At 33.4% G+C, this 24,749-nt stretch overlaps 2 protein-coding genes across 4 annotated transcripts; one reads left to right on the top strand and one right to left on the bottom strand.

The window, feature by feature from the left end:
- Positions 1-5,364: 5,364 nt before the first annotated feature.
- On the bottom strand, positions 5,365-14,628 carry LOC25494718 (kinesin-like protein KIN-14R). Of its 3 annotated transcripts, none has more exons than XR_005646312.1 (20): positions 14,429-14,628; positions 13,774-14,075; positions 13,515-13,686; positions 13,346-13,416; positions 13,061-13,244; positions 12,870-12,979; positions 12,670-12,769; positions 12,463-12,549; positions 12,163-12,339; positions 10,229-10,502; positions 9,920-10,081; positions 9,587-9,802; positions 9,458-9,495; positions 9,174-9,337; positions 8,827-9,078; positions 8,506-8,590; positions 8,240-8,314; positions 8,071-8,136; positions 7,734-7,833; positions 5,365-6,657 (listed from the first exon to the last, which is right to left on the bottom strand). XR_005646312.1 is itself a non-coding variant. In XM_039834417.1 (19 exons), exons 1-18 carry the CDS (start codon positions 14,520-14,522, stop codon positions 8,071-8,073), a joined length of 2,610 nt encoding a protein of 869 aa, XP_039690351.1. In that variant the 5' UTR covers positions 14,523-14,628; the 3' UTR covers positions 5,365-7,833. The 3 variants fall into 3 exon arrangements, 1 of the variants encoding a protein (XP_039690351.1); XR_005646311.1 differs by having other exon boundaries at positions 8,506-8,571; XM_039834417.1 differs by having other exon boundaries at positions 5,365-7,833; positions 8,506-8,571.
- Positions 14,629-21,997: 7,369 nt separating this feature from the next.
- Positions 21,998-22,513, top strand: LOC112422091 (N66 matrix protein-like). Its single transcript, XM_024784837.1, has one exon. It carries the CDS (start codon positions 21,998-22,000, stop codon positions 22,511-22,513), a length of 516 nt encoding a protein of 171 aa, XP_024640605.1.
- Positions 22,514-24,749: the final 2,236 nt, after the last annotated feature.

Below are 24,749 nucleotides of genomic sequence, written 5' to 3'. Positions count from 1 at the left end.
CGACTCATGCAGCTTAATTAATATACAACAGCAACATAGGCAGAACATAAACATCTCAAGATAGAACAACACCAAATAATATTTCAACATCAACTTAAACATCTTATGTAAATCACATAATGCATATACAATATATCTCATTACTAACAACCTCAATTCATAAATATTTTAAACTCACTGGACATTAACAGTACTATAATCAACCTTCATTCCTACCCCAAGGGTCAACTCATAACATCTTGTGCGACAAGGATCGCAAAACCCTAAACAAGGCTGTCTGTCTTTGTGCAGCTCGTGAGGCGAGCCACTCTACTCGCTATGGCGAGTTCAGGAAAAAGGCTACTCGCCTTTGTAACACCCCGTTTTCCCAACATAAAAATTCATAACAAATATCAGAGTATTCAACACATAACGGAATGCTACACTTCTTAAAAATCATAAATGAGATAATTAACTAATTATCTTTCCAAAAATCTTAAACATATTAATTCAAACTTTGCAGCGGATTAAATTCATTAACATAGATAAGTCTTTGGCACGCAGGCCTTATTAAAACATAAGCAATATGTAAAGGAATAGAAAATAGCCACAAGAGATCCCATCCCGTTACGTATCAGAGCATCCTAAGACTCAGTGAGGAATAAGTCACTCACGACAGCAACACCAGCAACCTACTAACGATCACCTGCAAGCTACTCATACGAAGAGCAACATTTCCAAGCAGAAGGGGTGAGATTTCACAAAACAATAATATTAAGCATATAATTCAACATTTATATTTAACAACCTAAAATCATCATAATATTCATCATAGACATTAATATATCATATATCACATCTTTAATAGTTTATATAAAGAATCACAGCTTCAACAACTTGGTAACTTAAACATCTTAGACTCGACAAATTGATGAGATAAAACCGCAAGTGCACGGTCTTACCGAAGTAGTATAAAAGAGTATCGTTCCGACAGGGAGTAGTTCAATTTAATTAACCTTTAGAGATGATTAGAAGAGAGAAGAGAATTGTAAGTTGGGGGTTTTTAAATGGTTAAAAAGCAATATAATAAAAGAGCCTTGGGATCGTTGGTTTCATCTAAATAACAAGTCCTTCTCAAACCAAAACCATAAGCTTATAATGTTATGTTAGACCTAATTTCTCAAGACAGTTTCTCTTAAGTTCCTCTAGCAACCAAGCCTATTTCGCTGACTTGATTACTATTGGATTTTGGTTCCTCTAACAACCAAGCCTATTTCGCTGACTTGATTGTTATTAGTTCCCTTGAAGATCGAAACTATATGTCTCAAAGATTGCAAAGCCTATTTCGCTGACTTTGCAATCCTTGTCTGAATTCACTTGTTCGAATATCAAAGCTCCACTTTCGTTTTATGAATTGATATTTGGAATAATGGACGAACAATTATCAAACCCTCCACTTTCGTTTCCACAGTTTGATAATGGTTAATCCATGTTAAGACGGTGAATTCAGATAAGAAATTAGGGTTACATAAGATTAAGGCTTAGGGCTTGGTTTGATTAGGATTATGTCATTTAGACTTATCCAACAATCCCAAGACAAGAAGAAGTCTACTCACTCATGTTCATCGTAGACATGGGGGAGAAGAGAGAAAGCATGAAAGTAAAAGACAGAAAAATAAAGGAAAGGAAAAGAACTTTATTTAGAAAAGCAATTGTCACTTATTGTATTCCCAGTAAAGATGATTATTTGTGATGGCTAGCTACTCTATTTATAGTACACAATTGACTTAAAATTTAAGTAGAATAGCTTAGAATCCAAGCAAAAGCAGCAAAAGGTGCTCTGGAGGGTGGCACGGCCGTGCCAAGGCTAGCACGGGCCGTGCCAGGCTTCTGACTTATGGGAGACATAATTTGTCTCTCAATCTTTATATTTTTGTGTCCAATTTGCTCCAAACCCCTTTCTTTTGCTCCAAGATTCAATCCATCCAATATTCTTCCCTGAAATATAATAAATTGCAATTTAAAGTAAACTATCCTAAAAAGGAAATAATACTAATATAAAAATATATAAAATCTAAATAAAACTAAACTAAAAAGCATATTAAAATAAACAATAAATGACTCATCACAAATGCGACTCTAACTTGACTATGCAACTTAGACCTCTTATATGCATGTGGTACCAATACAGGGCATCAAGCCCCCATCGCTATTTGAGTATTAATATACTTCCAGGGCATCAAACCCCCATCGCTAATTTGAGCTAATGCTCCAACGTGGTGAGTACAAAGCTCCAAGGCATCAAGCCCCCCAACAATGACGGCTAATGCATGAACTCGACCTCTTAAACAACTTAATTCGACAACCTCTTATATTAGTCCAATAATTTGGAACATCATCATCTTCAACAACTTAGACCGACTCATGCAGCTTAGTTAAATAACAACAGCAACATAGGCAGTATACAAAATCAGCATGACATAATAATATCAATTGCAATTCAACAACATCTTAAATATTCAAATAATTCTCAAGTAATGCATAAAATATTATATCACATTGTCATACCCCAATTTTTGACCTAAGGTCCCATCGACACGCGTCGTCTAACCCTGATCAGTCTCACATTTCGACAGGGAGGTATTTTAAAATACCTCATTTTTTCCAAATCAAGCCCTTTTCTCTCTTTATCTTATCTAATCTAATTCCATCTTTTATTCTTTTTAATTAATTTCGATTTTAACCTTTTTTCATTTTAATCGGTCTTTATTTTTTTTTTTTTTTTGGTAGATAGACGAAATGGCAAAGCCATTATAAAACTCACACACATAAGTGGAGGCACCGGGGTTCGAACCCCGGTCATGGCATCCGGCCTAACAATTTCGGCATTTTTGCCAGTTGAGCTAGGACTTCTGGATAATCGGTCTTTATTTATTTAGCTTTTTTTTAATCACTTCGTTTTAGTATTTATCTCCTTCTTTTCTTTTTTCCTTTTCAATTTTTACTTTTTATTATTATTATTATCCTTTTGTCCATAAGTCCAAAGAACGGTCCAAGTTCACGCGGTAGTTTTTCTTCGTTTTTTTTAGATCTAGGTTTAGGAACTCATTTTCTGGAAATTGTGGGTAAAGAATCGAATATGGGAGGATAAACCGTTTCTAAAAAGTAAATTTTTTTCAAAAAAAAGGAAGAGCTTTTAGCTCCGGTGCGGCGCCGCCGCCGCGATGATTCGCCGGCCACCGCACCGGAGTTATCCCGGCCGCCTTCCCCATTTTTGGAGAAGAAAAAGAAATAAAGAGAGAGAAGAGAGCATTTTGTAAGAAAGAGAGAGAAACAACATGTAAAAATGAAATAAAACCAGCCCACTGCCTATATATACCATCAGACCGAACCGGTTCAACCTTTGAACCGGTCTAGGCCAACCTGATTCTTTCTTTGCCCAACCGAGGCCCAACAGCGCGCCTCTGCCCCTTAAAGCCCAGTTCCTTTTTTCAATTCCTGCACCCCCTGTTTACTGTTGCACCCCTCTCCCTTGCACTTTTATTCATATTTTCATGCATAATTAGCTCTATCTTGCATATGTAATTATTTCCTTTACATTTTTAGCTAGTTCCTTTATTCTGCATTATTGCTTTTATTGTTTTTTTTACTTATGTCATTTACTTTATCGCATAATCGTTTAGAATGTATTTAGGCTTTTGATGTAATTTATTTATTTTCGTAACTTAGAATGTAAATTAGGTTTAAATGTAAATTATTTCCGTCATTTACTTTCTCGCAGACCATAGCATGTATAATAGGGTTTTTTGTAATAGTTGTAGGTGTGTATGCCTTTCTCTTTATGTTTCTAGATTAGGTTAATGGTCTTTGTGGTGGTCCAACGCCACCATAAGGTACCTACGCTTTTATCTTTTCTCGCTCCGTTAGTGTTAATTTTTAGTATAGCTATCATTCAAAAACAACAAAAAAATGCAAATAACAAAAATCACAAAAACATTTTTTTATAATATCCCTTGATCCTAAATCAAGTGATCGTCTCTTTTTCATTTTATTTTCTTAATCAAATATCAATCAATCTAATCATACTTCGAGTCATCTTTCCTTTTAATAAAAAAACACAAATCAATTCTTATTTGCCACTTGGCTTTTCCTTTAAAACCTTTTTCAAAACTAATAAAAAAAACACAACCAATCAAACGTTGTTTTCTACCCCGAACTACGAGGTTTTGATCCTTCACAGGTACGTAGGCAGAGGACCATGTCCTTCCAAACAATAAAAAATGTAGATATTTAGGTCTTTATTTTCCCTTTTAATTCCTTCTTTTCAAAATAAGCAAGCAAGTTATAGCACGAAAATTAAATAAAAACCAAGAGGTTTCCGTAGAGTACTACGGACATAAAGGGTGCTAACACCTTCCCTTTATGTAACTAACCCCCGAACCCAAAATCTTTTCAATATGGGGTTGTTTGAACTTTTTTCCCCTTTTTATAAAAAAATTAAATGTTCAGTCGTGAAATAATTAGTGAGTCAAAAGCTAATCAAATAGCCTTGATCTCCGAAAAATGACGCGACAGAAATGGCGACTTCACTGGGGACCCCCTAAGAGGGTTGAGCCTAACTTGGCTTTATTTAAATTTTGTGCTATAACTTGCTTAAAAATAAAATAAAAATAAAAAGATGGAAATACGTGTATATGTTCTCTCTTCTTCTTTCTTCTTTCTTAAACGTGAGTGGTGAGATAAGTCCTACACCTGGACTTGAGAGAAATATAAGATAGGAGTGGTAGACACATAGTGGCATACCGAGCGTATACTCGTGTTTTGACACATGTGAGATACCCACACTTAGCGGAGGAGCTTATTCACTACTAAAAAAATGTCATTTTCGGACGGTTTTGGGACGGAATTTAAGGAAGATTCCCACGGAATTCGGACGGAAATGTGTTTTCAGACGGATTTCGAACGGATTGGGCGTGTCCGAAAAAGCCGCGTCGCAAATCATAATTCCGTCCCAAAAATATTTCAGACGGAGTTCGCACCGTTACTTTCGTTGGATATTGGAATAGATTTTGGACGAATTTCGGACCGAATAAAGTTTAATTTCCTACGAATTTCGGACGGAATAAAGTTTAATTTCCTACGGTTTTTAGACGGAATTAAGTTTATTTTCCTGCAGTATTCAGACAAATTTTCCAACGATTTTCGGACGAAATTAAGGAACCTTAAAATATTTACACACGCTTTACAGGAGAGATTATAAGTTTTTTTTTTTTTTTTTACATAATTGCAACAAAATTAATTTATTTTAATGAGTTTAAGATAAATTGAAATCCTAAAATTCATATTTAATAATACATACTAGATTCAAATAAAAATAAATAATAATTCAAGAGTAAACAAATACTCATTGTCTAAAACAAAATTATACAAACTAGATTCATATATGTGCTCAATGTTCTGGCACAATATATCACAAAATAACATGACTAAATTGTTCACTAGTCAATACTCAAGTAAATTAACATAAATTTGAGTAATACTTTCTTCAAAAGATGACGTACTCGAACACAAGACAAACAGATACACACTCAACTGAACTAGCAGGATTGTTCAGGCTCTATCGTCCATGTCCAGGCTTGTAGGATTGTTCTTAACATATACTAAGCTGTAAAAAGTTTATTCCTAAGAAGTCAATTGAGCTCTTGATCAGATTTGATTCCTTTGCTGTGAAGGAAGGAAGCCTTGATCCAACATTCTTTTTCATTATATAAGGATAATCACCAAATGGATTGTTTAAGATTAAAAATAGCAACATCTTTGCATAAAGCATAAAGTAGTATATGTTTGTTTAGAATAAGGATTACTTATTTAACATTCTTTTTCATTGACCACACACTTATTATAATCATATTATTTCTAAGCACCTAAATCAGCTTTTTTATGAAAAATCCCACAACTACTTTTTGGAGAGAAAAAAATCTATATGTTTGGTTCAATTGTCTGAAATGAACATGCTATAACTCTAAAAATATATATGGTTTGATCTTAATGAGCAACATAATGTCAAAATACTACTACAATGTGTTATATCATTTGGGAATAATCATACATGAATATAAAGAAAATGCAAAAGCATAACATTAGGAATTGAAAAAAGAGAGAGAAGAACAAACTTGGTAAGCTGAAGTTGATACACCAAACACAAAGTCGGAAAGGGAACTCATCTTTGTTCAAACTATAAGCACAAAGAAGGAGGATTGCTAATAATACTGCTGCAACAGTTAATAGTTCATTCATAGAAAAGTTCTTCAAGATCAAAGCCATACTGATTGTGCTTATGGTTTAAGCTAGTAGTGTTTTTTAGTCAATTAATCAACCTTATATGCATTTCATTTCGTTGTATAGCAAAAGGTAAATCTGTGATGGTAACAATTAGTAGTAAAATTCATAAATATGAGCAATAACATCAAATTACTATAGCTATATTTACCACTACTAATTGAAAACAGCCCCCATGAATAGATAGAAAAGTCACAACAGAATTCTCACATAAAGAAACCAATTGAAGATAATGGAACATACTCTGGAAAAGGTGGTTCAAGCTTTTGGAGGATGATGGGTGAGGTTCTTGTTCAAGATAATAAGTCACACGTGACTCGTTGAAGCAACAATTCATTCCTGCAATTTAATTTAATGTCATGAGTAGAACCAGTAACTAAAAAAGAAAGTAAAACAAGAAACATTAACAAATAAACATTCTTAAATGTCTTTTAACTCTAAAATAGACCAAATGTTTAAAATCATCACACAGGAGCAACACAAAACACAACAAAGTTCAACATAAATTACAATAGTTCAACGTTATTTTGTTAAAATATCTCAACACCATTCAAGAAATTAGCATTCTAGTACTCAGGTTTTGAATACATAAGGGTGTAAATCTAGCCAAAGATCCTAATAAGATATATAGTCCTGATAAACAACAACTCAAGAACAGCGAAAATGCAAACCACAAAAACGCAAACCACATAATGAGTACCTGTTGGAACAGGCCAATAAAACACAAACCACAACATACACCCAATTGGAACAGCAAAAACGCACAAAACCCACAATATATTTCAACATCAAACATGAATCCAGGTCTAGGTAGTTAAGCACACTAAAAACCCTAATAAATAAAACAAAATAAACCCTGAAATTGAACAAAGAATCAGGCACAAGTTTATGGGTACATGGTTGATTTGTTGACAAGAACACATATTATAATATAGAGAGTGAATGGTAATACCTTGAAAAGCTTGAGAAATTAAAAAAAAAAAAAAACTGAGAACCTCAAATCTGAAGAGAAGAGAAGCTAACCTTGAAGAGCTTGAGAAATGGTACAAGTTTTTGGAAGGAATTGATTGAAGAGTTTGAGAAATTGATTGTGAAATTGATTTTAGGGTTATGGAAAAGTAAATCTAGTTATGAGAGGAAGCAACACACAGAGGGAAATTTTGATGTGGACACAGGGGATATAGAATTTTCACAATTAAAAATAAAATTAAAACCTTCCGTCCGAAATCCATCTCAAAATTTCACACGGTTTTGGGACGGATTTGTTTTTTTAAGGAAATTCGTGCGAAATTCATGGGAAAATTCCTTGTTTGAATATGTTATAAAAATTTCATACGATTTTGGAACGGATTTGGGACGAAATTTCATGTGACTCTCAATATCATTTGGACATTCTTCACTTGTGCGGCTTTTACCTATATCAGGTGTGGCCGCCTCCTTTACTGCTTCAACATAACAATGAGTTTGCTGCCACTGTTGCTCTCGCTCCTTGTGTTTCTCCTCTAGTTCCTTCATCTGCCATGACATGTTGCCACATGAATTATTAATTAATATAAATTAAACAACTCACTCAACAGATGCCAGAGATAGAAAATGGTAAAAATTAAACATAGTACTCCTTTTCAATGTATGGAGGGGAGATTTAGACATATTAGACTATTATTACTGTTACTCTACTTCACTCATAATAAGCTTCTAAATGACTGTTAACAATTATTTCAAATGTAGTGTGCAACAGAAACAAATTAGTACCTATTGTTTTAACAAGGATTCCGAGTTCTGCTCCTGCTCTTTCAGTTTTCTCTCAAGCTCCTTGATCTAAAGAATATGAAGCAATGAACATAAAAAGAGGTCACTCAAAATATCCCATAACAACGGCAAAGAATATCGCACTACATGAGCAATTCTAGTGCTTGACAACCTTATCTTTTAGAAAGGAAGATTCAGACTCAGACCCTTGCAACTGATCTTTCAGCTTCTTTTCTAGATCCCAAACCTGCAATAACATACAAGAACTGACTTAACTTCTTTTTTCAGACCAAACTAATTGTTTCATTCAAACAAAGAAGGATAAACTTTTCTCCAATATATGCATCTTATGATTGCATGTTCTTCATGCTAAGGTTTTGGCAAGAATAAAGAATTAGAGAAGAGTGTAGGAAGCAGTTTTGCAAATGTGTTACAAACCTTCTGTTGGAAATTTGCTGTCTCTGTCTGCAGTTGTTCTTTTATTTTTCTCTCTAGCTCTTTGACCTTCAGTATAAGCATGTGTCTTGTTGGATATGAATGTCAAATGTCTCGGTAACGAAAGCAATGAACCAATGCTACTTATTTATAACTATATCTTCATACACTAGCTATCATTTGTAATACGTACATTTGTGAAAAACTTTAAATGAAATTTGCAGTTTATAAACTATAAGACCAAAACCATGATACACAACCAATGTTACTAAAAAATGTATAGATGAGCCACATGTCAAATAATAATCTTGAATAGAAAACAACCTTATGTTGAAGAGTACAGCAGGTTTCTTCTTTTCCCTTCAACCTTTCACATAATTGAGAAACTTGTTTCTCTGATTGGTTTTGCATGGATGTTTTGAGCTTAATCTGGCCTTCAAGTTCTTTAATCTTTTCTTGTAGATTTTTGTGGATATTATCCTTTCCCTTGGCCTTGCTCTCAATGTTTTGCAAACTTTCTTCTAATTTCCTCAAGGATTCTTCTTTACTTCTGCACTCACTTCGTGCTTTGTCAAGCTATGCCAAAGTGTATAAGGAAGAATTCATCATAAATTGTTCATAAGGCATGAGGAGAAAAATTTAATACGTTTTAGTAAGGATCAGCAACCTACCATTGCTTTTGTCTTTTGAAGTTCGCCTGTATCAATTTGCTTCTTAACAGGATCTAACTCAACGCCCCTCACTCTAGTTGCAAAATTAAGTGAGCTCAGAGTCTCACCGACATCCTGGTCTGATGGACTTATTTGTACAAACATCAAAGTTTTTGAGTCACCTCCTGCAATATGATACAAACATACAATGAAACAAGCTTCACCAATGTAATCCTACAAAAACTGGATCTTACTCCTAACATATAAACAACACATACAGAGAAAGCGGCAATAGCTAGACATACCTAGTGAGTCTTGGAGTAAATGTGTCAACTTAGAATTCCTGAAATATCCAAAAAAAAAAATAGCATCGATGAAACTAACATTTACATATCAAGATTGGTAACAGTAAAGAGAGTAATTAATAGGTATACCTATATGGAATGTGACTACTTTTGGCAGCTAAAGCGGATATCACATCTCCAAGAGCAGAAAGAGAACGATTAATATTTTGTGCCTCCTTAAGTCGCTCTCCTTGCACATCCGTCTTTGCAAGTCTCTCACTGCCTGACAAATCCACAAGCCAAAGCTTGCTCTTGGTACACTCACCATTCATCAAATTTTTAGTCTTTACCATTATACATAGCATGCTGAACAAGAAACAAGTAGTAATTATCGGTAAGTATAGAAAAAGAAAAACTAGCAGTGATGTATAGTTCATAGACTATAAATTGTAAAGAAATAGGGAAAATGCATTAGCTTGGTACCAATGAGATCGACTACTATGTTCATTAACATTATTACTTCCAATTGCTCTAGCATTGCTTCCAGCTTGCAGTACAGTCCACACGTCACTTATGTTGTCAACCTTGGCTTCTACAACACCAGGTACATGATGATGTCCTTCATAATTTTGTTTTATCTCCAACCTAATAACAATTTCAATACAACTCATTTTAGTTTGCCATATTTTCATAGTTAACTAGTAGTATTTCACATTCTAGTATGGTTGACAAAGCTTTACTGTATCAAACTGTCAAAAATGAAATATCAATGACAAACTCAACAAAGGTTACCTTTTTGATGCTGGTCCCGTAGCCAATAGGTCTCTGATTTGTTCATTGTAAACCTCGAGCACACTAACAGATATGTCGTATGAAAATGTTTCACTCCTTTCCTTACTAACTCTAAACAAATGCTCAAGAGTCCTGTAATTTACACCTCTATTTTGCTCTGTTCCTTCCATAGTAAATGTTTTTCCTGTTCCTGTTTGTCCATACGCAAAGATGCAAACGTTGTAGCCATCCAGCACAGAGATTACCATTGATGATGCATCAGCAAAAACATCAACTGTTAAACAAAACCAACACTGTTTTTAGAAAACTTCCAATTGTGTAAATAATCATAATAACAACAACAACAACAACAAGAATCTACAAACTACTAATTAATATAATATACCGGCAAAGTTACTAATTTATCCTTTTACAAATCTAATCACATTGTTTTAAACTTAAATTCCTATCCTTTTTCCATTATTAAATAAAAAACTCAATATCGGTTACTGAACGGAAGGCTAGTAGAAGTTTTTTTTTGTTTCTTTTCTACAACAACAATTCCATTCGGTTTCTCTCCATTCCTTTTTTAGAAGAAGGGTTTCTCTCCATTCCTTATCTTCTTATAAACAAAGGTTTGTTCTACCCTCATTTCTCCATTCCTTCAAATTCAATCTTATGGAGTAAACACTTCATTAAAGCCCTTTATCCTTTATTGTAATTTACATAGTACATAATATATTTTGGTCTATATAGAAGTTACTACACAATTCCATTTAACAACCAAACAACACGGTTACAAACATGTTCAGGAAACGACGACAATGACTCATTGGAAGATTTTTTTACAAATTCATTTCTGTTTTGATGGAAAGGTACACAGATTTTGATCCCTTTACATTAGAATTCTCTGATTTAATTTCTTTGGCAACACCTTTGTATTATATTTTGGTCTGTATATGGTTTTAAAAGGTTGTGGTTAGATGTTTTTTCTGATTTGAACCAATTGAACTATAGTAACATATTAGTAGAAATTTAATTTCCACGTCACTCTTCTCATCTCATTAGTAGAAATTCAATAGCATTATGCCTCTATGCATCATTGTAACCATTTTGACATATTCATTTTCTTCTAATGGAATATATTAAAAAAATGTGCAGGGGGTATCAAGGCAATCAATATGTGATAACAATATGAAAATAATGGAATATATTCAAAAATTCAAGTCACAAGGGTTGATGATATTAATCATGCAATAACTTGTTTTATATTTACAGGTTAAATATGCTTTTCATCCTACAGAGTTTAGGCCTTCCATGTGTAGTAACTATTTAAAAAATTGATATTTCAGTCCTCCACATTCATTTCATGCACTATTGGCACCTATTTGGAGGATTAATAGGCCTAAGAAATGAATATTGCAAGGACTCAAATGCCTATTTTTTAAAACAGGGACTAAACTTGGAGTGTCTTAATTTTATAGGGACATCACCAAGTGCATAACATGTAAAGTACAGCTATGGCCATCACTGATTAGCATAGTCAAGATTCAATATTTTAGTTTGGGCATTAGTTATGCCTAACTCTTTTCCCTATCCTTCGAGATGCACCTCAGTTTAGATAGCATTATTTCATCTGTTGTTAAATTGATGGTTTTTTCTTTTCTTTGTTTTTTGTCAAGGAAAACAATTTCCAATTATTCTTTCTTTTGCTATGACAATTAACAAGTCGCAATGCCAACTTCGGTTAAATACTATTATTGTTTTACAAGTTAAACAACTTTTTTTGAAGATACGTAATCATTTTGCTCAATCAATTATCAGGTTAAATCATTCCCCATACCCGTGTGGGTTTGTAACTAGTAATGATAATAATATGAACCGCGAACTAATATGACAATAATGATTAATGATTGTCAAGCAAACAGAGTTCTTGTATCACATTCTACGCATACCTTGATCATCTTTTGGTGTATAAACCCTGTCAAATCTGAATGATTTTTTAGAGGAGCCAGTTGCCAAAATCCCAAGGCATCCATCTTTTGCTGCATCAAAATCCACAACTGTTGTACACCCAGATGACATTTCAACCTTATTCAATGGTCGACAACGGCAAAAAACTCTGATGTTTCCTGTGTATTCATAACAGAAGCACATTAGAATTTAACGCCTTTGGCTTATAATAATTCTTGTCAAATAGAAACAAAGTCTACTTATACTAAATAGAATAAGTAAACATGATAACTTTAACATACCTTTAGCCTCTTGAACTTCATTGAAGAGCTTCTTTCTCTGTGTCATCTCTTCATAATACTTCACTTTAAGATCTTCACACTGCTTAACTGCATAAAAAAAATCTAGCCCTTTAACAGGATTCAAACTACTTCAAAACTAAAAAAAAGGTACAAATCTTCAGTCTTAATTAATAAAAATGGAGAATGAACAATGTAACTGAAGCATACCCAACTCCTGTACTGCATAAACCATCTTATTTAATTCAGGGATCGAATCAACACATTCATGTGCTTTGAAGGAAAGCCGAGACTGCTCACTCTTCATCAACTGCAAAACAAATTTAGTGTCGATGCTCTTAATGTGTTTCTGAGAGTTATAAAAAATGATAGTAAGTTAGTAACTCTAAACATTACTCTTTGTCATTTACCTGTACTTTTTCCTGTAAACTGATAATTGCTTCTGCCCATTTCTTCTTATCAAGTTCATATCTGTTAGAAATACTCCTCAGGTTCTCAGCTTGTTTTTCGGCAGTTAGTTCTGACAAATCACATTAATCTAGCTGAGAAAGGTCTAAGATTATGATTTCTATATGTTTCATGATCGAAGGTCATGCAATACCTGTAGTGAATGACTTAAATGTCACTTGATCAAGCTCCATCTGGACTTTTTCCACTTCCCTACTCATTTCAGTTAATGACGTCCATGCCTCATAGCATTCTTTTGCCTTGAGCTCGCACTGCATAGTAAGCTCCTTTATCTTATTTTCATACTTTGCTGTAGATTTTGTCTGCATAACTTTTATCTGAAAGATTCCAATTAAAATCAGAAAAAACAAAATGATGTGAGCCTATGATATGCTTGACACTTCAAACAGCCACATATCAAGTAGTGTACACCTCTAACCTGTGATGAAGGAATTTCAATCTGCGCAGCACAGTAGTTACATTCAATGAAATCGCTTGGCACTGGTGGAACTGTATAACAAAATATCGTAGACAATAACAAATTGTTGAGTAACTTCAATACCACTGGAAAAACTAATCAAGCACAGTAAACTGAAGAAATTAAGTACCTGACTCTTTTGACGCTCTCCTAATGCAGATCCCACTGACAATTGGTCTTCCATTTAAACTCTCAAATCTTATGAGAATCACCCCATCATCCTTCACAGTGGCCCGACAATCAATCAGCTGAAGTGGCTTGTTGACTCCAACAGCTGCATAGATATCCAATTCAGATAGAACCTGCCAGCCATAATATTACAATTAAAAAATGAGTTCAGGCTACAAGTTTCTCAAATGCAAAAGCATTAGTTCTGTGAAAAAGCTCACCTTTTCTTCTTGTATGTAAACATTGAACACCCTCATTCCTTTCGGCCCATTTACATTAATAATCTCAACAAAATGCAGGTCAACAAGATATTGTCCAGGAGGAAGGTTATCAATTCTATAACTAAAACTTCCCACCCGAGCTGACTGATAAATCGACGGGTAATCTCCACCTTCCACAATCGCCTCATTCGTGAGGAAAACATCGCCACCGTCAAAAAAAGTGTCACTCAGAAACTTCACTCCATCAGCTCCTTCATTAGTCGCTTCCCCTCCCACGTTTACAAACATTACACACTCCTCTGCTTCAAAATGTATACGTTAAAAGTGAACACTCAATTTAACAAATTAATACATGATATTAATCTTAAGTCCTTTCGTAATTCTTGGAATATTCTAGTTCTAGTGTTACATTTTTCAAACTACCCAGATTTACAATTTATCAAAACCTAAACAATAGTTCTAAAACCCCAATTAACCCTAATTTAATTACCAACATTTTTGTGTAAAAAAAAAAAAAACAGATTGAAAAGCATTTGTTAACTGTAATTGGGAAATGTACTTAGAAAGAGGGGAAAAATTGAATCAAATTTTACATATTTTGATCGTATTGTGTATGATTCATAAAAACTATAAACGGAAATTGGGAAATTCTAACCTGAACTTTGAGATCTGGCGAAGCCATTTTGAATGAGTTTTGAACTTGAATCAACAAGCATAGAATCGAACAAGGAATCGTTTGCATCTTCCATTACTGAATCTTCTTGCTGGTTTGGGATTAGGGTTTGTGGATCATTGTGAAATTCGTTTGAGAGATTCAGAGCGCGAGAGAAAGATGACGAGAAAGTGTGAGCGGTGAGTTCTTAAGGGTTAATATGTAATTTGGAAGAGTTCCGGTTTTCCCCCTGAAAAAAAAAAGTTTAGATTCCAACCCTGTAAAATAAGATTCTTTGATTTTAGCCCCTGATCCATGTGACTGTGCATAATTGCTGACGTGGCGAGCTGAGTGGCATGCTAACTGTGCATATCTGATTATGTGGCGTGCTGACTGTATAATTAATTTTTTTTAAAAAAATATATAAAAATTTGTAAAAATTAAAAAAAATCAGGATTTTTTTTTATTACGAAAAATATTTTCGGAAATATATATTTTTCGAAAATTCCAAAATTTATAATTTATGAAAAATATATATTTCAAAATTTTTTAAAATTATTTTCGAAAATGTTGAAATATATATTTCAAAAAAAAAAGTTCAAATTATTTTCGAAAATTTGGAATATATATTTTTTGAAGTTTAAAACAGATTTTTTTTCTGAAAAAGAAATTTTTTAAATTTTCTCAACAAAAAAAAATTTGGATACAAATTTATTTAAAAATTTAGATTTTAGGATATATATTTAGGAATATTTTTTAATATTTAAATATTGAGGATAAACAAAATCTAGAAATTATTTTAATATTTAAATTTATTCTTATTGAAAATTGTGAGTATTTTGAAAAGAAACAGTCAGCCCAAAAGCTGAAAGGGGTTGTTTTCTTTATGTGTGTGTGTGTATATATATATATATATTTCCAAAAATATTATATAAAAAAATTCATACACTTTTGAAACTTTCAAAAAATTTAAAAAAAAATCCAAATTAAATTAAAATTTTAAAAATATTCGAAAAAAATAATATAAGCTAATTTTTGAATGTTTTGGTAAAAAAATTAATATTTTTTTTCTTAATTTTATTATTATTTTTTAAAAAATCCATTATTTTTTCGTTTTTTAAAAAAATTGATTTTTTTTCTTGATTTTAAATTTTTGAAAATTAATTTTCAATTTTTTTTATCTTTTTAAAAATAATTTATTAAACCATTACACACATGTCAAATTTTTAAAAAAATTAAAATTAAAATAATTATACAGTGGCGTGCCATGTCAGCATCCATTACACACATGTCAGGTTTTAAAAAAAAAATAATTACACAGTGGTGTGCCACATCAGCGTCTGAATAGGGTCAGGGGTGTTTTGTGGAGGATCTTCATATTACAGGGGTGTTTTGTGGAGAATCTTTATATTACAGGGTTGGAATCTAAATTTTTTTTTTTACAGGGGGAAAAACCGGAACTCACCTAAATTACAGAGGGTAAAGACATAGTAACCCTTCTTTCAATTTTGAATTTCGTTACCGTTGATGCTTTTGATTAATGGACCATTTAACTTTTGCTTTTTACTCCCTAAGCTATAAATAACTAAATGTGGTACATTTTTGTAATTTTTTTTTCTGTCAAATATTCTAGTGGTTATAGCTCACATAAGTGAGGTGTCCGGGATTCGAACCTCAGTCATTGCATATAATATGCAATATCCCTACTAATTGAGCAAGCTCGCGGGTGTCCGAGATATATTTTTGTATTTTAATCAACACAAAATGACCTCTACTAATATTACAAAGTCTCTAACTATTTGAAAATTTTTAAATAGATTATTAAACTAAAAAAATTATGTTTAGATCATTTTTAGTGGGTATGTTTAACTCATTAAGCATTGCGAGAAAATTTAATTTTTGCTTGCGGAGCAAACGTGTTCAATTAAGCACTTTTTATGTGGATCACATGATATTGAATAAAATCTTGAAATATATACTCCCATAATATTGTATGTATATATGGGTAGTAAAAATATGTAATCAAACATGCTAGTTGCTGACATAGTCAATGTATATATACACCCATAAAAAATGTAAAATGTTAGTTGCTGACAAAATTATAAGGTATTACAAAGTCAAAACTAATAAATGACGTGATTAAATGAAATGTAAAATAAAATCAGTCAACTACATATGCCAAAAAATATTAATTACATTCGTAATTTTAACAACTAAATCGATGAGTCATGAGTGAACAGCAAGTGAATAATCTTATTGAGGCACTGAAATTAAAATAAAGATAGGGAGTGTTAAGAATAATAAAGATTTTTTGTTTTTGCATATTAAAAGTCGCAATATTTTACCTAATTTATGAGTCTATTTCTTTCTAATTCTTATTCTCTATGACTAACCACTCCATCTCAATTTGTTAACAAAAAATATCTCTCTGTCTCAGTTATGCAACTATTAACAAAAGAACAATCAATTTTCAAAAGCATAAGTGTAGTTGATCATAACTTCATAAGATAGAAGTAGGTGCCAATTGCAATTGCCAAAGAATTTATTTATTATTTAATAGTCAAACGAATTTTCACTTTTGAGGAATCAGTTGAATTATGAAATGTTGTGATAATATAAACATTGAATTATGATTCATGTGTGTTGTTTTTGATAAACATGTTGTCTTTCGTTAATTAAACTTGTAGAGTGAAGCCTAGACTTTGGAACACATATCCTAACTTAGGGCTAATTGGTTCACATTTCAAATATTCATACTTGTGTTCTTCATGCACAATATCAAATGAAATATTTAATAGTCTTTCGATTCATTTTATATATATATCCGTGATCCAGGACCGTGACGCGCCCTTGAATTCTAGATTTGAGTTTTCTCAACATGGCAACTGGACGACAAGACTTCATTTGAATTTTTTTAAAATTATATATGAATTCAATGAAAAAAAGTTGACATTATTATTTTGAGAATAATGTATAGTTTTTAATTATATTCAGAAGTTTGTTTTGACAATATTATTTTAGCCACAATAAATAATTAGCCCCTATGCACGGAATGACAAAAAAAAAAAAAAAAAAGAGTTAGATTGACATTAGTAGGAATGTTATGGCCACATTTCGAAAAATAATCACCACCTTGATTATTGTGCCAAAAAATCACATTTGTACCATTAACACTAGTTGGCGGAACCATTGATATAATTTTATTCACAAGCTCCAAAGGAATGTGTTGAATCATTCTTTGCACATCTCACTTCACTCCATCTAACACAAAAATCATATTATTGTTATATATCTTAAGATCATGGATATTAGTAACAACTGAATCCATGATACAATCTACGTGAGAAAAGTCGAATGGTCGTTTCATAAGTTAACATTCACCTTATCTTGGCAAACAAAATAATGTCATCCGCAAAAGCCAAGTATCACATGCACCAATAGAGTACGAAACCTTTACATCTTAGTTCAAATAACACTACAAGATATCACTTTACAATAGTATTCTTTGACTCAACCTATTATCTTATCAAACCTTCTCCATACATGGAGCTTATGTTATTCCTGCATAAAGCGCCGTCCACATTAAGTTAAAACAATCTATAAGAAGACCTTATACAAGATTTGTAATTTGGGTCACACGTATTAGAATGCGAAGAAATGTGATTTCTAAACTCCTTATCAATCAATATTATATAAAATGTGTATAGTTTTGGATAGCATACAAAATGTTATCAATATGGCCCCGACGCCTGCTTCGCTTGTTGGATACTTGGATTAAAAACTTCGTCTGGAGCGGTGATATCTTATCTAGAAAGGTATGCACGGTTTCTTGGAAGTGTATCAGTCGTTCTTGGGTAGAAGGTGGTTTAGACTTGAAGCCAACACGCTTGATTAATGAGGCCTTAATCTTAAAGTTAGCTTGGAGCCTTCTGGCCTCTAACACGCAGTGGGCAGCCCTCATGAAGCGTCGCTTTTTCTCTAATGGTAAACCTCTTCGCCATTATTTTAAATCGTCTGTTTGGTATGGTATTAAAACTTATATTGACATGGTGATTGCTAATTCTTTGTGGATTGTGGGTAACGGTGAGAATATCTCCCATTGGAATGACAATTGGCTTGGGGTTCCGCTTGTTGATTTATTTAATATTGATCCGATCTTCCATGCGGGTTTCACTAGCAAGGTGTCAGAAATTATATTTGACGGCGGCTGGAATTTACCTCCATCTCTTATGGTTGATGACGTGACAGAGAGGCTTGCATCTATTGTTTTACCTCGTGTTCCTCTCCCGGACACTTTTATTTGGTCACATGCTGCAGATGGGAAACTTTCTTCGAAACTGGCCCTTGCTTTCCTTAAATCGTTATCCCCTAAACTTCCATGGGCGGAGCTTATTTGGAAGGGGTGTATCCCTCCTTCTCATTCTTTTACTTTTTGGCGTTTGATGCATAGAAAAATGCCTACTGATGAAAATCTTCGGACTCGAGGTTGTATTGTTGTTTCTGCCTGCTGCTTTTGCTTACATTCAGCTGAAACTTCAGAACATCTTTTCCTTCAGTGCAATTTTGCAATGGCCCTCTGGACTTGGCTTGGTGGTATGCTCAACTGTTCGATTGATTGTACTTCGGTTCTTTCTCTTTTATCTTGCGTCCCTCCTCAGTGTTCTTCACAGGTTGCAGATATTTTTCTAGCAGCAATTATTCATACAGTGCACACAATTTGGATATCTAGAAATAACATTCGGTTTTCTTCTAAAGTAACAACCTTTCATTCCGCAAAGGTGCGCATTCACTCCTTGGTGGCTCTGTCTGCTAATTCCTCGGAGGGTAAGTGTTTGCCATCGGATACTCATCTTCTAGACTCTTTTACAGTTAATTCCCATTGTCGTACTGTAAAAGACATCATTTCAGTGTTGTGGAAGGCCCCTTCCTCTCCTTGGGTAAGTTAACACTGATGGTTCCGTGATTGATGGTCTTGCGGCTTGTGGGGGGCTGTTTCGAGGCTCTTGGGGCGTTTTTCTTGGTACTTTTTGTTGCAATATTGGTGAGGCTTCGGTTTTCCATTCTGAAGTTCTTGCGATAATTTTGGCCATGGAGCACGCAGCACATAATAGGTGGTGGAATATATGGTTGGAAAGTGACTCATCTAGTGCACTGCTAATTTTTTCAACTCCATCTTTAATCCCAATTTTGCTTCGGAACAGATGATCTAATGCTTGTCGCCTTGGAGTTCGGATTATTTCTTCTCACATATTCCGTGAAGGTAATTGTTGTGCTGACAGGTTAGCAAACAAGGGTCACTCCATACATGGCTCTGTTTGGTTGGATTCGCTGCCTCACGGAGATGCATCTAGATTTCTTTCGGGATAGAGTAGGTTTGCCTAATTACAGGTTTCCTTAAGTTCTTGTAATTTTGCTGTTTTTTTTCTCTGTTTTCTTTTTGTTGTTTCAGAGGGTTTTGGCCTAGTCCCCCTTCTTCTTGTACAATTTTTTCCCCTTTTTTTAATAAAGTTTTAGAGATTGGCGGCATAGGATGGAGGGTTCCCGGGGTGCCAACCTAGTTGGGATGTCGGTGTTCCCTCTTGATGCTTGTCCTCTCTCCTTGTTTAGCAAAAAAAAGGTTGATTGTATCGACGATTTGAGGAAAAATTCGGTACACACTTTTTACAATTACCCCATCTCTTGTTCATATTTCCTTTGTGTTTTGATTTTTATGTTCATGTTGTGCTATTAGTTGTGAAGCACGGATATAAACAAAAATATTAAAGATATTGGACACGACACAGAAATATACCGGACACGACACAGACACTGACATGCCGACATCCGTTAATGATTTTCGGGATATTTAGTGACTTGTCAGGTAGTCATTGATATGTGTTGTTGACTTGTTTTCTCTGTAGGGATATTTAACTATGAAGGTCAATATTGACAAAGTGAGAACGCAAAATCCGGTAAACACATCCTACTACTATTACCACATCTCATATTTACTTCTTTTTTTTTCCTTTTGAAAAATCTAATTGATTTGCGAAAAATATTACTCAATCATGTGAATGTATTTTATATTGATTATTTATATTTTATTTTTGAGTTGCTTAAATAATGGAAAAATTAATTAGACCTAAAAACTACTCAAATTTAATTGTTTAATTGTTGTTAACTTTTAATAAAATTATTCTTGTTGTTCAATTCATGTAACGATTTTGTCATGTATCTTTTCATTTACATCATTTTTGTTCTTTCGATCAATTTGCATATGGATTTTTAAAATTTAAATGTATATATTTTTTTACTTCGATACTTACTCTTATGTTTAAATTTATGGCCTTTCACTCATGTTTTTATATGAATTTTAGATCAGATATTTGAGAATCCATATGCATACAAACTGAAAGGATATAAATAACTTGAAAAATAAAAAAGATAAATGACAAAAATTGTTAGCTAAAATTAAGTTAAAGGACCGTGAATGTAAGATTACCTTCCTTTTTTTTTTTTTAAAGAGGTCTCATGCCTCTAAATTTGTCGGGACATCCTGAGTATGACTAGTGAGAAAGTCATTAATATGTGTCGTTGGCTTTTCTCTGTAGCATTGTATTCTGAAGGTTAATATCAATTGTAAAGCTTGTGAGAAGAAAGTAAGGAAACTTCTGCTGAAAATTCATGGTACATCCTTATAATACATCCTTGATCTCTTTATTTTATCAATTTTTTTGATATTTTTTTTTTATAATATATGTCAATACCTTTCATTTCATCTTGTAAATTAATAATAACATGCCATACTTTTTGTCTTAGAGTTCTCCATATTATGTATCAAATATCAATGACTTAATATATACCATGCATTTCAAGTTTTTCAAGATTATGTTATTAGGTATATATATCCAGTTTCAATTATAAGTGAACGCAACTAATTTCATATTAAATTTAGGATTCAATTCAAATATATATTGTTAAAGTAGATATTTTTTATACTATTAATCAATCGTAGTTGTTTGAATAGTAGTTATTGGATCACCTAAAAGTTTGACTTGACTTTAATCATAGCTATGTATAAAATCGTACATATGAATAGTTGTGATTATCAAAATTAAACTCTTGAATTTGATCAAGTGTAATTAATTTTGTTGGCCTAAAAAAATATAAGAATTCTATAAAGTTTTTTTTTTTGTTATGATAAAACCACTAGTACTTTCTTGCCGTAGGGTGTTATTAGAAGTTATTAGAAAATAAAATTTAGAACGTTTTTTGAAAGGATGTTATTACATAGTAAAAATAGTTAAATTCGATAATATTTAATATCATTAGACATGAATATGTTTTAATAAATATTCAAGATACGAGGAAGTATGTTGTTCCAATTTTTTTTTCTTTTTACTTAGTTTTTTGATTTTTTTTTAATTTGTTGTTAATTTAAATGTATTTATGTGTTACGTTATCTAGTGGTGGATGCTGTGAGTATAGATGCAGAGCAAGAGAAAGTAACAATACTTGGGAATAAGCTGGATCCAAACGAACTCATAAAAGAGCTAAAGAAGTCTAGGAAGCATGCTGAGATATGTAATGGAAATGGAAATGGAAAATGGAAATGGGGGTAAGAAGAATGGAAATGGTAATGCCAATGCCAATAGCGGTGAGAACAATGGAAATAATGGAAATGCTAATGGGGGTAAGAAGAATGGAAATGGAAATGCCAAAGGTGGTGAGAATAATGGAAATAGAAATGGAAATGCAAGTGGGGGTGGGAATAATGGAAATGCAAGTGGGGGTAAGAAGAATGGGAATGGCAATGCCAATGGTGGTGAGAATAATGGAAATGGAAATGGAAATGCAAGTGGGGGTGGGACTAATGGAAATGGAAATATGGCGCAAATGGTTCCAATAGGTGGTGGAGGATATTATCATCAAGGGATGCCAATGCAAATGCAACCTTATTCGTATGAACAACTTCATCACATGATGATGATGAACCAACAACAACAACATATGAACATGTATCCATCCATGAATTACATGCAACCACCGCCAATTCAGTTTCGCTGTATGGCTGATCTTACAGACAAGTTCAATGATGAGAACGTCTAGAGCTGCCGGATCATGTGAAAATCATATTAAACAAGTATCAACTTACTTGTGTTTTTTATCATTTTCGGCTTGTTTGGAGTTCATCAAATTGTCTTGGTTACGTTTTTATCATTTTTGGCTTGTTTGGAGTTCATAAAATTTTGTCTTGGTTTTTATCATTTTTGGCCTGTTTGGAGTTCATAAAATTTTATCTTGGTTACTTGTGTTTTTATCATTTTTGGCTTGTCTGAGTTCATAAGATTTTGTCTTGGTTGCTTGTGTTTTATTATTTTTGGTTTGTTTGGAGTTCATGAAATTTTGCCTTGGACTAGAAAATCTGAAGTATTTAGAATTAGACATGGATGGTAGTAATACTAATAGGATATACATATAACTTTCTCTTAAATAACTTTTTTTTTTTAGGGGAAGAAAACTATTGCATTTCATTAAATAGATTGTGTTCAATACAATGAGGTATTTCTACCAAAATTTGGGAGCTAGCTGATAATAAGGCCACTTTAGCTAAACTATGAGCAACCTCATTTGCTTGCCTCCATACAAACTCAACATGAGAGTTTTCATAGAATTGTCTAGAGAGAGTTTTACAATTATCAATTATGTTCCGTACTCTGTGGCTTCACTCTGACGAGAATTAAAGCTATCAACCACTCTCTTTGCATCCATCTCGAAGTCCACTGTTCCCAATTGCAGCAAATGCACCCAATCCATAGCAGAGAACAGACCAAGCACTTCTCCTATATGGACTTCACAAGTAGGACTGAAGTAATCTGTTTTAGCAAATACAAAATGACCATCCTCATCTCTAATGCACATCCCTATGCCAACCAAATTAGCCGTCTCAGAAAAAGCCGCATCAATATTGCACCTGAACCGTTCGGAACTTGGCTTCATCCACTTAGTAATACAAGCTTGCTGTTCGCTACTGACAGAAACTTTTTGAATCGATTTTACTGATTTCCAATCCTCAAGCAATGTTTTGGCTCGGTCAAAAACATATCCCTGTGCATCAGTCACTTCCTTCCAGATTTTATTATTCCTTTGCTTCCATATACTCCATATCATACAACCAAACATAGATGCATCATCATTTGACAGTACATGAAGTATTCTGAATATGATATCCTTGACATCTTGGTGTTGATCGAATAAGTGATTAACATAATAGGACGGGCTCCACATACTCCATATATTCCTACTACCTGGACATTTGAATATGAGATGCACGATGTCCTCTTCATCCACGTTACATAAGGCAGACACAGCTGCACAATTGACTCCCTTATCACGCAACCTAGTACGTGTCGGAAGACAATTCCGACAAATACGCCAAAGAAGACTTTTGATTCTTGGTGGTACCTTTAGCTTCCAAATCAAATCCCATGCTCCTTCTACTTTGAAATGAGAAGTATCCAGTAGTTCGTTCATACACATACGATAGGCACTGCGAACTGAATATTCACCGTTACTTCTTTTCTTCCAAATGAGCCTATCTTCGCGTACTGAAGGATATAAGGGTGTTGTAACAATATGTTCCACAATTTGTTCATTAAAAATAGAATTTAGCAGAGGAATATTCCAACTCTTTTGATTCGGCATAATACAATCTGAGACCCGCAAATTTGTCAAAGTAGTTGCAACCTCATCCAAAGGGAAAATAGTAACATCATTTCTCATCCAATAATTATTCCAAACTGATATGGATGTGCCATCACCTATTTTCCATCTGCTACCTACTTTGAGAGTGAATTTTGACTTACAAATACTTCTCCAGACAAAACTTGGGTTGTGACCTAGTGCGGACTCAAAGAAATTGCATCGCGTAAAGTATCTGGCTTTATAAATTCTAGCAATTAGAGTATCCGGTTGTGTCAAAATTCTCCAACCTTGTTTTCCCAGCATTGCTAAATTAAACGTTCCAAGATTTTTAAAGCTCATACCTCCATCTTTTTTATGCATAGATAATTTGTCCCAAGACATCCAATGTATTCCTTTCTTGTTTGATCCTGAGTGACGCCAACAAAAAGAGTTCATCATCTTCTCAATCTCATCACACAACAACGAAGGTAGAGTAAATAAGCTCATAAAATACGTTGGAATTGATTGAAGAACAAATTTAATCAATACTTCTCTTCAAGCCTTAGAGAGGCATTTACTGCTCCACGAATTAATTTTCTTCCAAACTTTATCCTTGATGAAGTTAAATGTAGCTTTCTTACTTCGGCCAATCATCGAGGGT

Source organism: Medicago truncatula, chromosome 5, assembly GCF_003473485.1.
Source record: "Medicago truncatula cultivar Jemalong A17 chromosome 5, MtrunA17r5.0-ANR, whole genome shotgun sequence".
Classification (NCBI taxonomy): Eukaryota; Viridiplantae; Streptophyta; class Magnoliopsida; order Fabales; family Fabaceae; genus Medicago; species Medicago truncatula.
The sequence above is the reverse complement of the archived record's forward strand: the minus strand, read 5'-3'. Positions and strand labels throughout refer to the sequence as shown.